Raw genomic sequence first — 12841 nt, forward strand, 5'->3', positions numbered from 1 at the left:
TACATGACCACAGGAAAAACCATAGCCTTGACGAGACGAACCTTTGTTGGCAGAGTAATGTCTCTGCTTTTGAATATGCTATCTAGGTTGGTCATAACTTTCCTTCCAAGGAGTAAGCGTCTTTTAATTCATGGCTGCAGTCACCATCTGTAGTGATTTTGGAGCCCAGAAAAATAAAGTCTGACACTGTTTCCACTGTTTCCCCATCTATCTCCCATGAAGTGATGGGACTGGATGCCATGATCTTCGTTTTCTGAATATTGAGCTTTAAGCCAACTTTTTCACTCTCCACTTTCACTTTCATCAAGAGGCTTTTGAGTCCCTCTTTACTTTCTGCCATAAGGGTGGTGTCATCTGCATACTTGATTCCAGCTTGTGTTTCTTCCAGTCCAGCGTTTCTCATGATGTACTCTGCATATAAGTTAAATAAACAGGGTGACAATATACAGCCTTGACGTACTCCTTTGCCTATTTATGTACTCCTTTCCTTCCACTTAGTAGGTAGTTACATATCCCTGGGCAAGGGAGTCAGTCCTGGCCTCAATTTCCTCATCCGTAAGGTGGGAATGATAATAGTATATACCTATTTAGGTTTATGTTAAGATTTAAGTTGGCTGGGTGGCTGGTGCATAATTGTTCAATAAAAGTTAACTTTCATAACTGTTAGTATTATTAAGTACTTCCACTTTACTTTAAACATCTTTTATATGTCATGGACTAAGTCTGAGGTCGGGCCACGATGTTAATAAATTGGTATCTGACCACTGAGTCCCAAAGGGAAAATATTTTCAACTGTGCTTCAAGTAGCAAATGTGATCAAGCTTTGTCATGCATAGGAAAGGAAAATCACAGAGGCTCCAGGTTGGTTCATTTACTGCTTGCCTCCAGCCTCAGGGCTGGGGCACCTAGCCCCTCCCCGTGGATGGTGGTATTGCCAGGGCAACAGGGCTTGTTGATGCACGGGGTTGCTGTTTGGGGTTGGTTGCTCAAGGTAATCCTCCCAGAAACAGCATCCTGCTGGTGGCTCAGTGACCCAAAAAAGGGCTTCAGCAGTGACTAATATCGCTGCAAAGGATGCACACAGATCCAAGAAAATGCATTCCTTAAAGGGATACGATTTCAACTGCTTCTCAGTTGGTGCTTCTTTGCCTTCTTCAACCACAAGCATTAAGCTTCTCTGTTTGAAATTCTAGTTCTCCCAGGTGGCATTCTCCAGAGGGGCCGTTTTCTCTGGTAACTCACGGAGACTCTGACTACCTGGAATGGGGTAGGGAGGAGCTAATTAATTGCCTGTGAGAGTGTATTTCCAATGAGGGCCTTTCCTTGTACTTCAGGAGGCACACTCTTTAAGCGTTTCTGCTGAATCCAGTTGAGAAGGCCCACAGATCCATATGGTCGGAGAGTCGGACATGACTGAAGCGACTTAGCATGCACACATGCACAGATCTCCTGAGCCCTCTTGCCCTTCCATTAGCCTGAGACTCCTATGGTCTGTCCTCTAGAACCTGGGCTCTACTCCAGCCTTTCCTACCCTCCTTTCCTGAATCAATTACCCACCTTGGGTCTGTTGTATTTAGGTCTCTGACATCCGTTTGCACGTCACCGTCCCCATTCAGGCCCTTACTACCTTTCCCTGGATCACTGTAGTCATGTCTCTCTGGTCTACCTGCCCCTGAGCAATGCTCCTCCACTCTGCTGCCAAAATATTCTTTCCAAAATGTAAATCTGATGCCGGCTTTCGCTTTAAATCTTTAATGCTGCCCTTCTCCCCACCTACACACTGCTTCCAGAATAAATGTTCCCAGTAGTGTTAGAATTCTTTGTCAAGAAAAATCCAGAAAGCTAGACTTTGGTCAGGACTTTCCCCATCCCTTTTTTATTTGTAGAGTTATAGCATTTTACACATCAAAAAATTACAAAACATTGCAATAAGTCTCCTACCCACTTCAGCCCCCAATTCCATATCTGAGGAAGACACCCCTGATACAGTTTCTTCTGTCGTTTTTCAAACACATACACACCTTTTTTTTTTTTTTTAAATACAGATGACAGCCAATGTTTTTTTTTAATGTTGGTTTACTATTTTTACCAACAGGAAAGCATGGCGTGCTGCAGTCAGTCCATGGTGTCACAAAGAGTCAGACACGACTGAGCAACTGAACTGAACTGAGTATTTTTAAACTCTGAGGGTCAAACAAGACCATATGTATCCATGGGTTATAAGTCATATAGACATGTGCTTATGATCCACTCTATTTCAAGTGTCCTGGAGACAGGGTTGGAGCTTTGCCTTGGTATCCCCCTCTACAACATGGCATGATGCCTAGCATACAGTTGACAATAAGTACAATGCACTGGCCAAATCCACTGAAACATTTATTAAGCACCATTCTGTCCCTTCTGCTGGGTCTGTCACAGAATTCCAAGTGAACTGTGATGTGGGCAACCTCTGAGGGAATACATGGGAACGGTCAAGTCTAAGACCTCAGCTGGCTATAGGTTCAGAACCTGTCCACCTCCTATTTTTCCTGATTACCTGGGTCCACAACAAATGGACAGAAATGGCAGATGCCTCCTCACCTCGCCCTCAGGCTCACCCTGAGGGTGTGGTGTGTGGGCTTGTGCCCAGCCCTCGACAGAGTGCTGACACCACCATTCCCAAGCTGGCCAGGAGTGGCGTGTCTACTTCTTGCCTTCCACCAGGTCAAGGCAAGCTGGGACTGGAAAGAAACCACACAGGCTGTTTGCTGACTCTTCCTGAGGCACTGGGCTGGGCTGGGCTGGGGCTGGCTGCTGGATGAGTCAGGCCTTTTCAAGCTTCTTCATGTTGGGAGAAGACTCGCTGCTCAGGTGGTTTGGGGCCTTCTCCTAGGTTAGATCCTCTCTGATCGCTTGCCTGTGGTCCAGGTCATGTCCAGCTGGTCACCATGCATGATGGTTGCAGAGAGGGTGACATTTTCAGTTCATGATAAGGTGGACCCCACTGATGATACATAACAAACTCATCATATGGCCCTCCCCATCTCCTGAGGCTGCGATTTCCAATTGTTTCCACAGTGACGCAGGGCAAGTGGTTTTTGTATGCAGGGTGCTCCTGCTAGAGTATTTGGGTTGGCCAAAAAGTTTGGGTTTTGCCGTAACAGCTTACGGACAAACCCGAATTAACTTTTTGGCCAACTCGATACTTTTTTTTTTTTCCCCCTTCCACTCAACAGACCATTCTGGAATGCAAAAGCGGGTGGGGTGGGAATGTGATCTTGTTCTAAAATTCACCTTGCCTTGATTCTCACTGCAGTGCAGTAGGAATCTTACTCCTAAAACTCAGGGTGAGGGGGGCGACACATCATATGCCTTCTTTTTCTTTATTTCAAGTTAGCTGAGGCTTGGGAGCCCTCATTCTCTAGGCTGGAAAGAAAGTAATATTGGTGGTAATGGGGTGGGGCAGGCTCTCCCCTTCTCTTGGGATGCGTGAAAATACATCACATAGGAGGGTACATAAGTCTTCTGCTCATGTCCCCAGGGTGTTCCTTTAGAGAACGCTTGCAGAAGCTTCCTTTCCAAGCTTGAGAATCTCGGCTGAGGCTGGGGATCTTAAGTCAATGCTTAAGTCTGCAAGAGACACTGCAAAATCTCCCCACAGAAGTCCTGCCAACCTGCCACCTGCCGCAGGCACCCTGGGCAGCACATTCTGGTCTGCCAGGCCTGAAGCCCACTCATCTCCAGTCCCTCCCAGGCTCCAGGCTTCCAGAAAACATAAGCCAGCTTGTCTGCACAAACAACTTCTGGTTTCAGCCTCCAAACCAAACCTCCTGGAGGCAAGGCTGGCTTCTTGCTTGGAAGAAGAAATAGAAGACAGGAAATACAAATCCCATGCTAACAGCTCAATATATTATTCTGCCACCAAATTTATATTAGAATAATCATTCACAAATTTCAGTACATCAGAAAACGGTGTACTTCTCACAGGTTACTTGTGCCACATATCAGTGCTTATGTGACACCACTGTTGCTCTGCTCTAAAGTAAAGCTAAAAAAACCAAAAAAGAAAAACAGAAGCGTTTTATGTCTTCACCCCTGCTTTCTTTCCTCCATTCACTGACTCTCCTCAGAACAAAACTAAAAAGCCTTCTCCCTGAGGATGCAATTTCCAGCCAACAAGATTATCTAAATGGCTGTTGCCCAGTGCCCCATGAACTGTACAAAACCTGGTCAATGATGAAAATGCAAGATCACCTTATTATGATAATTAGGCTATGCTGATTAAAGTGGAAGCATCATTAAGGCCATTTCTATTACTAAACCTATCTTCTCCACTTAATGAGCACTTTCTTAAAAACATCTTTAGTTTCTTACAGTTTATCTGACTGGGGACAGAGTCACTGAACCAGAGTTGAATGGCGTCTGGTTTATGAGAGGACTGAGTCTATAATATGGTGACTGGTTTTTAAAAGATTGCTGCCTTCATGTATTATATAACATTTGAGCAGGCATGTGTCCAAGCACTTGAAGTAGCAAATGGGGAACATTGAGGTTTGAGTTCTTCAGGATGTTTATTCCAGCTGTGTATTAACTAGGACCTCAGCGTCCGGCCTTGGACTGTTTCTGTGGCTGATACGACCAGGCCTCCCTCAGCTTCCAATGGAAGTAATGGCCAGTGTCCAGGGCAGAACTACATTCGTCCAGAGGTTGCCTGGAATGAACTGATGCTAGATGCCACTCATATCTAAAGAAGTAGAAATGCAAGCAAAACCTACAAGTTGTTTTTACCAATCAGATAGACAGTGATTAAAACTACTGATAGTATGTACAATTTTAATATGTACACTCTCAGTTGTGTCTGACTCTTTGCAACCCCACGGACTGTAGCCCTCCAGGCTCCTCTGTCCATGGGATTTCCCAGGCAAGAATATTGGAATGGGTTGCCATTTCCTTCTTCAAATATGCACAGTGTTGGTGAGCTTGTAAGCGAAGAGTAGGCTCATAAATAAGAGAAAATAGGACTTACTTCCCTGGTGGTCCACGGGCTAAGACTCCACACTCCCAATGCATGGGGCCCAGATATGATCCTTGGTCAGGGAACTAGATCCTACATACTGCAACGAAGAGTCACATGCCGAAACTAAGACTTAGCACAGCCAAATAGATAATAAAAATTTTAAAAATAAGTATTTTTTTAAAAAGAGAAGAGATAACAGATCAACCTTTCCAATGAATATTTTGAATTTTTAAATGTTCAAGACCTTTCTCCTGGTGGTTGTGTTAATAAAAATTTACCATACAGGGACTTCCCTGGTGGTTCGTGGTTAAGAATCTGCCTTGCAATTCCAGGGATGCTGTTTGGGGAACTAAAATCCCACATTTCTCTGGAGCAACTAAGCCCATGCACAACTAGAGAGAGAGTCTGTGCCCGCAATGAAGATCCTGCATACTGCAACTAAGACCCGTCACGGCAGCCAAATACATAAAAACAAAACAAAATAAAACTTACCTTACAAATATATGCAAACATATGCCAAAGAAAAGGAAAACGTACAAGGATGTTTCCTGCATAATTGGTCACAATAGCAACAAACTGGTGACCAATTAAACGTCTTTCATTAGAGGGTCTGGTTAAAAACCTTAAAGGATACATAAAAACGTTAAACATACAAAAGAATTATCTGACCATTTAAAAGAATGTAGTCAATCTTGCATGCCGAAGTGGAAAAAAAAAACCAAAAAACACCTGAATTTTAAGATATGTTATTAAACAAAAAAGCAAGGTGCATTTAAAATACTGACATATATTTTGGGCAAAATATTGTTATTTTTCTAAGTAGACATATAATCTAAAAAAAAAAGAGTACCTGGGAAGTGATACATCAGTTTTTCTCCTTTGTACTTTTGGATATTAAAAAAAATTTTTTTTAAAGAACAAGGCTGTGACAGGGACTTCTCTGGTGGTCCAATAGCTAGGACGCCATGCTCCCAATGCAGGGGGCCTGGTTCGATCCCTGGTCAGGGACCTAGATCTCACATACTGCAACTAAGACCCAGTGCAGCCAAATAAGTAAGTTGAAAAAAAGAATGAGGCTGTATGTATATAAAACCTGAAAGATTATCTGTGAGTGATTATATTTCCCCAGTGTGGCCACAGCAATACTCCCATTCTACGTGCACTTCTCAGACAGTTCAGTCGCTCAGTCATGTCCGACTCTTTGCGACCCCATGGACGGCAGCACTCCAGGCTTCCCTTTCCATCACCAACTCCCAGAGCTTACTCAAACTCACGTCTATTGAGTTGGTGATGCCATCCAACCATCTCATCCTCAGTCGTCCCCTTTTCCTCCCGCCTTCAATCTTTCCCCGCATCAGGGTCTTTTCCAATGAGTCAGTTGTTCACATCAGGTGGCCAAAGTATTGGAGTTTCAGCTTCAGCATCAGTCCTTCCAATGAATATTCAGGACTGATTTCCTTTAAGATGGACTGGTTGGATCTCCTTGCAGATCTACGTGCACTTCTAGAGCCTTGTTATTCCCCATCAGGGGTAGTTTATTCCTTTCTTCTGGAATCTGGGCGGCACTCGGTGACAGCCCTGACAATCAGAATGCTGCGGAAGTGACACTGTGCGGCTTCTGGGACTCTGCACAAAACGGCCGTGCAGCTTCCATGTGGGATGTGCTCTTCCTTGGGGTGCCTACCCTGGAACCCTGCTGCCATGCTGTGAGGAATCCCAACCTAACTCACAGTTCATTGAGTACATTCAGAGTTGTGCAAACACCATCACTACCTAATTCCAGAAAACTTCTGTCACCCCCAAAAGAAACCCTGTGCTACCAACTCTCCGCCTGCCCCGACTAATCCATTTTTTGTCTTCATGGATTTGCCTATTTTGGACATTTCCTATAAATGGAATCATACAATATGTGGCCTCTTGTATCTGACATCTTTCACTGAGCACAATGTTTTCAAGGTTCATCATACTGTAATATTTATCGGTACTCTATTCCTTTTTTATGGCTGGTTAATATTCCATTGTATGAATGTATCACATCTGTTTATCCACTTATTAGTAGTTGGTCATCTGGGTGGTTTCCAGTTTCTGGTTATTAGGAATAATAGTGCTGAGAACATTTGCATACAATTTTTTGTATGGAAGTATGTTTTCAAATCTCTTAAATTCAAGTGCTGTAAAATCACCTATTGATATTAAATGATATATAATACATAAAAATGACACAAAATACATAAAAAATTAAGTGATACTGAATAATAACAAATGATACATAATTTAAGTAATCATTCATTAGAGCAGCTTTCCTAAGAGCAGCAACCCTGTTCCCTCATAGTAATTCAGACATAGTATGATTCATTGGGTAGACCAGAAGTCACAAGATGGCACTATTTCAAGCCCAGGTTTTTCACTAACTTACACAAAGATTTCACCACATCAGTCTGAATTAATGAGACACCACTTTACTGTCTTTGTTTAAAAACAAAAACAAAAAACCAGGGCTATTTTGTGGTCTTCAAAATTCCTCTTTTGATGTTACAAAGTGAAAGCTATCATTTAAATTTGACATACAGGGAGAGGCTGGAGTCTCTTCAGGAATTTGGGATTTGATTTAGAATTCCTCTGAACATGGAAAACCTGGGACTGACCTGTTTGGGTTTACCTAATAAAAGTTCAATAAAAATAAGTCACTTAAAAAAAAAATTCTGGATTAAGTAAAAACTCACTTATGTGGGAGTTTGGGATCACATTTAGAGCCTCCACCTGTAATAGACTATTAGGCAAATAAAAACTCTATTGCAAGGTTCTTCATCCACGGACAGGATTTCCCTTCAGGTTGCTCTACTTCTCTCCCAGCGCCTGCTGCCAGCTTCTCCAGCAAGCCTCATCACCGTCTTCCTGAGTTTGCCTGTATGCTTCATGTAAATCTAGTCAGGAAACAATGAGATGCTTTTTTCCAGCAGTTGCTCTAGAGGCCACTTGTAGAGAAGAGATGGCACTAATAAAAAAGTGTGGATGTTTTCTCCAGTGGAAAATTACAAGTTTGCTTGGTTTTAATCCTTGGCACCAAGTTTTGGGTTCTTCATCACTGAACAGACTTCTTTCTGCTTGGCTTTTTCCCGGCCAGTGTCCTGGCACACTATCAGAGGGGGAAATAATTAGAAAGAAGTGGCTTATAGGGATGAGAAGCACTGGGAGCTTACCAGATGGGGATAATCAGGAGTCTTCAAACAAATCCTTGACCAGACAGAGCACCATGTGTCTTCTCGCTTACGTTAACTATAGGCAGTGTTCCCGGCTCCTGAAATGTGTGCATGGAAAGGACAGGGGGACGTCTGCTCAGTTTCCCTCCTTCCCAGGGAGACCCCTCGGTTGCTCTTCAGTTCATGAGCAGTGACCCAACTGTAGCCCCAGAGAGTTTTCTAGGAGCTTTCCTCATCTCACTATGGAGGGAAAAGTCTCATTGCATTCTTGGTTCACTCATGATTTAGATTACGTGAGTGTGGGGTGGGGAGCGAGAGACAGCTTTGTTATTTCTGTATAATGACACTTGAGACTCTCCTGGTGGTCCAGTGGTTAAGACTCTGCTCTTCCAAAGCAGGAGGCACAGGTTTGATCCCTGGTTGGGAAATTAAGATCCTGCATGTTGCTTGCTGTGCCCCCAACTTTTTTTTAATTAAAAAGATGTTTGTGAGACAGTTGGGGAAGTGTATGATGACATATACTAATTGTAACACTACTCAAGTATAGATATGTAGTTAAAAAGCATCTGACATCTCACCTTTCAGAGGTAACAAGTGCGTCACTTTGGGGAGCATTTCTAACAATCTGATGTGCATAATTATTCATTAGAATTTCAAATAAACTTGTGAGCATTTGTGTTGTGCTTGTTCAGAATCTGACCCTGAGACAAGAATCAAAAAGGAAGCCATTCCTTTGGGAGATGCAGCAAAGAGTACTGGAGAGGGTAAAGTAAGACAGGGTAAGGCAGCCAAATGAGGGCAATTATCAAGTTACTGCTGTTGTGGGCAGATGGAGCCTAATCCCAGACAAACTCTGGGAAGTGCTGTAGAACATGAACCTCAGATATATTTCATTGGAAGGGTGAGGGAACAGAAGTATTTATACCCCAGGTCCCATTGGCTGAAGCTGGTAGGTGTTAATTCTGAGTACTTCCAGCCTGAACTGGAGAAAAGTCCCCAGGAAAGAGAGGAAGCTCTTAGCAGGTGGAGGGGAGCCACACACACACACATAGTCGTGGTATCACTTGGAAGATGTGCTGGGCCCTGTTCTAGGTGCTGGGACACAGCAGGAAATGAAACAGAGAAAAAGTCTTGCTTTCATGGAGCATTCCTTCTGTTGGGGAGAATATAAGCAGGGTAAGTAAGAAACATACAGAGCGTGTTCCACGTGATGAGAAAAGCACTGTGGAGCGGGGCTGCTGTGCTCCGCTCCACAGTGGGAGCTGAAGAGGGGCCAGGGAGCAGAGAGGACAGTAGGAGCCCTGCCGTATTCCAGGCGTGGCGGTAAAGGAATGAGGTGCCATTATGGGCAGGTTGGACATGGGATATGAGAGGAGAGGAGTCAACGGGCTTGGCCTGAGCAACTGGGAAAATGGAGCTGCCTCTTCCTGAACCAGGGAAAACTTCTGAAGGAGCACGTTTGGGGTCAGTGGTGGGTGGGGGCCTGGCTTTGGATATCTTACATTTGTGATGTCTGCTGGACACCTAAATGATGCTGTCAGCAGGAGGCTGACTGGAGGATCAGGAGTTCCAAGAGGTGTGAACTGGATGTAAACTGGGGTTTGTCAACATACAGATGGTCTGAGCCTTGGGACTGGTTGAGATTCCCATGCGAGCAAGCTAAACAGAAAAGAGGTCTGGGACTGAACCCTAGGAGTGGAGTGGTCAACTGTATGTATGCGTATACTTGCCACATTTATATGGATGGACACTCTCTTTTTAGAAACATACAGACACACACAGGGGGCTGCAGGTCAGTGGTATTATATAAATAGATTTGGAACTCAATTTTCTTCCCACTCAATCTCCCGGGGATACTGCTCCATGGCAACAGTATTTGTCTACTCCATTGACTTAATGGCTGCATAGTAGTTCATTGTGTACATGTACCCTAGCTAAGTTTTCCCTAAAGAGGAATATTTACCCCAGTTTTACACAGCAGTGGGCACCCTGGACACTCATTCTCTCCATCCTCTGTGATCACCTCCTTGGGGTTATAGCCCCCCTAGAAGCGGGGTGGTTGTGTGCAAGGATGTGTCCTTTTTTTTTTTTTTTTTTTGGATGTGTCCTTTTTATGTTCCAACTCAAGACCCCTTCCTGGCAGCTCCAATAATCTGAGATGTGTTCAGCATGGAACAGCTGCTGATCTTAAGGAGGAACCACTGGGGTGTCATTCCAGGTAAACCTTGTTCTATAGGAACCCTTCTGAATACAGGGCACCTACCTGGGTAATAACTGCTAGAAACCGGGCAGAGGTTTGGGTCAAAGTCAGGAAAGTCCAAGACAGGAAGTCGTCTATCGGGACTCATTCCAGGACTCACACATGGAGCCACAGGCGACTTCTGAGTGTAAAACCACTGTTTCCACACAGAGCAGAACAGACCAGGCCTGCAGGCTCTCCAGTAGAGCTGCTAAAAGCTTATTACATCAAATTCTAAGGATGCAGCCAAAGGCAGATGTGCTTTTGTGAAATGACTGTAATTAACTCCAAATCTTTCCCTGCACTTGCTTTTCGCTGGCTGGATTTGTCATCGAGCTGTTAGAACAAGCCTATGCTGTACACCAGATTTCTTCCCTTTACCTGTCTTTCCCAGCAAAAGCATGACCCCATCACCTGTCTGGGCACATCCCGAGTGTTTGGAAGGTGTCAGGGCGTCCTGCACATTCAATGGTAACCTTGAAAATAACATCTATCACTGCCAGGTAATTGGCCGGCAGCCTCGGAGAACTTCAGGGTATTGAGACGATATGTTGAATTTAGTCAGTATCCTCAAGCACAGGGACATGTACTGAAATGCCATGTGATTCAGAAGGGAAAAAAGGAAAATGGCAAATACAGAGCCATGCCTTAGATCCTGTTTTATTCCCATCACTATAAACAATTCAACCCAAGACTGGACCCACTGCTGGGGTTTGACCCACAGAAATTATAGGTCAGCAACACTCATCCAGGGAGACCTAGTCCCCTACACCAGGGTCTTAACCACCAAGAGATGCCAAGAAAGTATCTGATAGTCTGAAGTTTTCAAAAGCATCTGAGCTGGTGATCTGTACGCTGTTCTGTTCCTGTTTCCAGGGGCCTTTACCATGGAAGGTCCCTTCCCACGGCAGAACCTCCATCCAGGCCAGCCACGAGAAGTTTCTTCCTCTTCTGCTCCGTGAGTAATGCTCGGTCCAGCCTAGAGTCCAATGAGGGTTTTCTTGCATGTTGTGGCTGAGAAAAGTCATTTTATCCCAGGATACAGCAGGTAGAAGTGAAGAGCTGATTCATTTGAAAAGACCCTGATGGAGGGAAAGATTGAAGGCAGGAGGACAAGGGCATGACGGAGGATGAGATGACTGGATGGCATTACTGACTCGATGGACAGGAGTTTGAGCAAGCTCTGGGAGTTGGATGGACCTGTGCTGCCTGCTGGCCTCTGCTCAGAATGCCGTGTAGTATTTCTCCGTGGTGCTGACGATGTCACTCTGGTCCTCCAGCAGCTCCAGCACCTGCTGCAGCACGGGTTCACTCAGGCCTGGGCTGAGGCTCAGGCGGGCACAGGCCAGGATGTGCAGGAAGTGGCAGCCCTTCTCCACGTCTGTGGGAAAAAGGGAGTTGGCGAAGCCTGGACACACCCGTCAGACCCTCCTCTCTCCCCTGCATCCTCTCCTCTACATGGAAGTCCTTCTCTGTATTTCCTGAACCAGAACCTGCAGCTTCATAAGACCTCCCCACCCGCTCGATGATTCTCCTGTACATTAAAGCAGGAGATGCACTGGCCTACCTTACTGATGACAACAAACTAAATCACCTGTTCTCAGGTGTGTGCCAGGGACCACTGCTCAGGGACACAGGCCTTCAGCCTTCCAGGATTCCCAATCAGTAATTGTATACTCATAACCCCGTGGGATTTTAGCACGTAATCATCTTTTTCTCTCAGGAAGTCACATGTACAGGTGCACATGTTCAGTGCTAACCCCCTAGCTTCGCAGGTGGGAGCCCTCCTGAGGTGGACAGCAGAGCCAGCCTGCAGCAGTCTCCTTATTCCTTCCGCAAATCCTGGACCATGGGACTGCAATGGTGACCTCTGGCCTCTTCTGACTCCTCTCTGCCTAGGCTTCCAAACAGTCTGTCTGTGGTGGCTGTGTTCGAGGAACTTCTCACCCTCTACCAGAACAAATGGGACCATTTGTGACAGTTCAGGGTGGCTGACCGTTTTCGTAGCAGAAATCAATCATTTTGCAATAGTGGTATTCATACTGAAGTTATGACCACTAGAGGATCATGAAATCAATTTAGTGGGTTGTGAACAGCATTCTTTTCTTACCAAACAGACTGAGGCAGACCAGAATATGAGATTACAGAATGTATTGCATTTTAGGTAGGATAAATATTAAGGTAGGCTAAATATTAATTTATATTCGATTATATATGTATATATATAGTTGCAGTAAAATGTATAATAAAATGATATAATTTGCTGGGTCATGACACAAAACTTATTTGTAACATTGAGTCAAAGTCAAACCTCATTCCTGGAAATCAACCCTCCCCAGTTTTCAGCACAGTCAGGTCTCTCACTGACATATGCCTAGCACTTGGCTCACTAGTGCTCTGCACAGT

At 44.6% G+C, this 12841-nt stretch overlaps 1 protein-coding gene and 1 long non-coding RNA gene across 12 annotated transcripts in view; both read right to left on the reverse strand.

Moving 5' to 3' along the window:
- Window positions 1–2363: 2363 nt before the first annotated feature.
- Window positions 2364–6285, reverse strand: LOC112581560. Its single transcript, XR_003106161.3, has 2 exons — window positions 5006–6285; window positions 2364–2918 (listed from the first exon to the last, which is right to left on the reverse strand). It is a non-coding gene; the product is annotated as an uncharacterized LOC112581560 (long non-coding RNA).
- A 1968-nt stretch (window positions 6286–8253) lies between these two features.
- The window catches only part of STN1 (STN1 subunit of CST complex), a 40588-nt gene continuing 36000 nt past the window's right edge, over window positions 8254–12841 (reverse strand). For 10 of the 11 annotated variants that reach the window (XM_006067736.4, XM_044935529.2, XM_044935525.2 and 7 more), the window contains one exon: window positions 11080–11816. In XM_006067736.4, the coding sequence (XP_006067798.1) occupies window positions 11659–11816 (158 nt within the window). In that variant the 3' untranslated portion in view covers window positions 11080–11658. Of the gene's footprint in view, window positions 8295–11079; window positions 11817–12841 lie in introns of those variants that run through there. The other variant, XM_044935528.2, reaches the window with a different exon arrangement.

The sequence above is a fragment of the Bubalus bubalis genome, chromosome 23, assembly GCF_019923935.1.
Source record: "Bubalus bubalis isolate 160015118507 breed Murrah chromosome 23, NDDB_SH_1, whole genome shotgun sequence".
Lineage (NCBI taxonomy): Eukaryota > Metazoa > Chordata > Mammalia > Artiodactyla > Bovidae > Bubalus > Bubalus bubalis.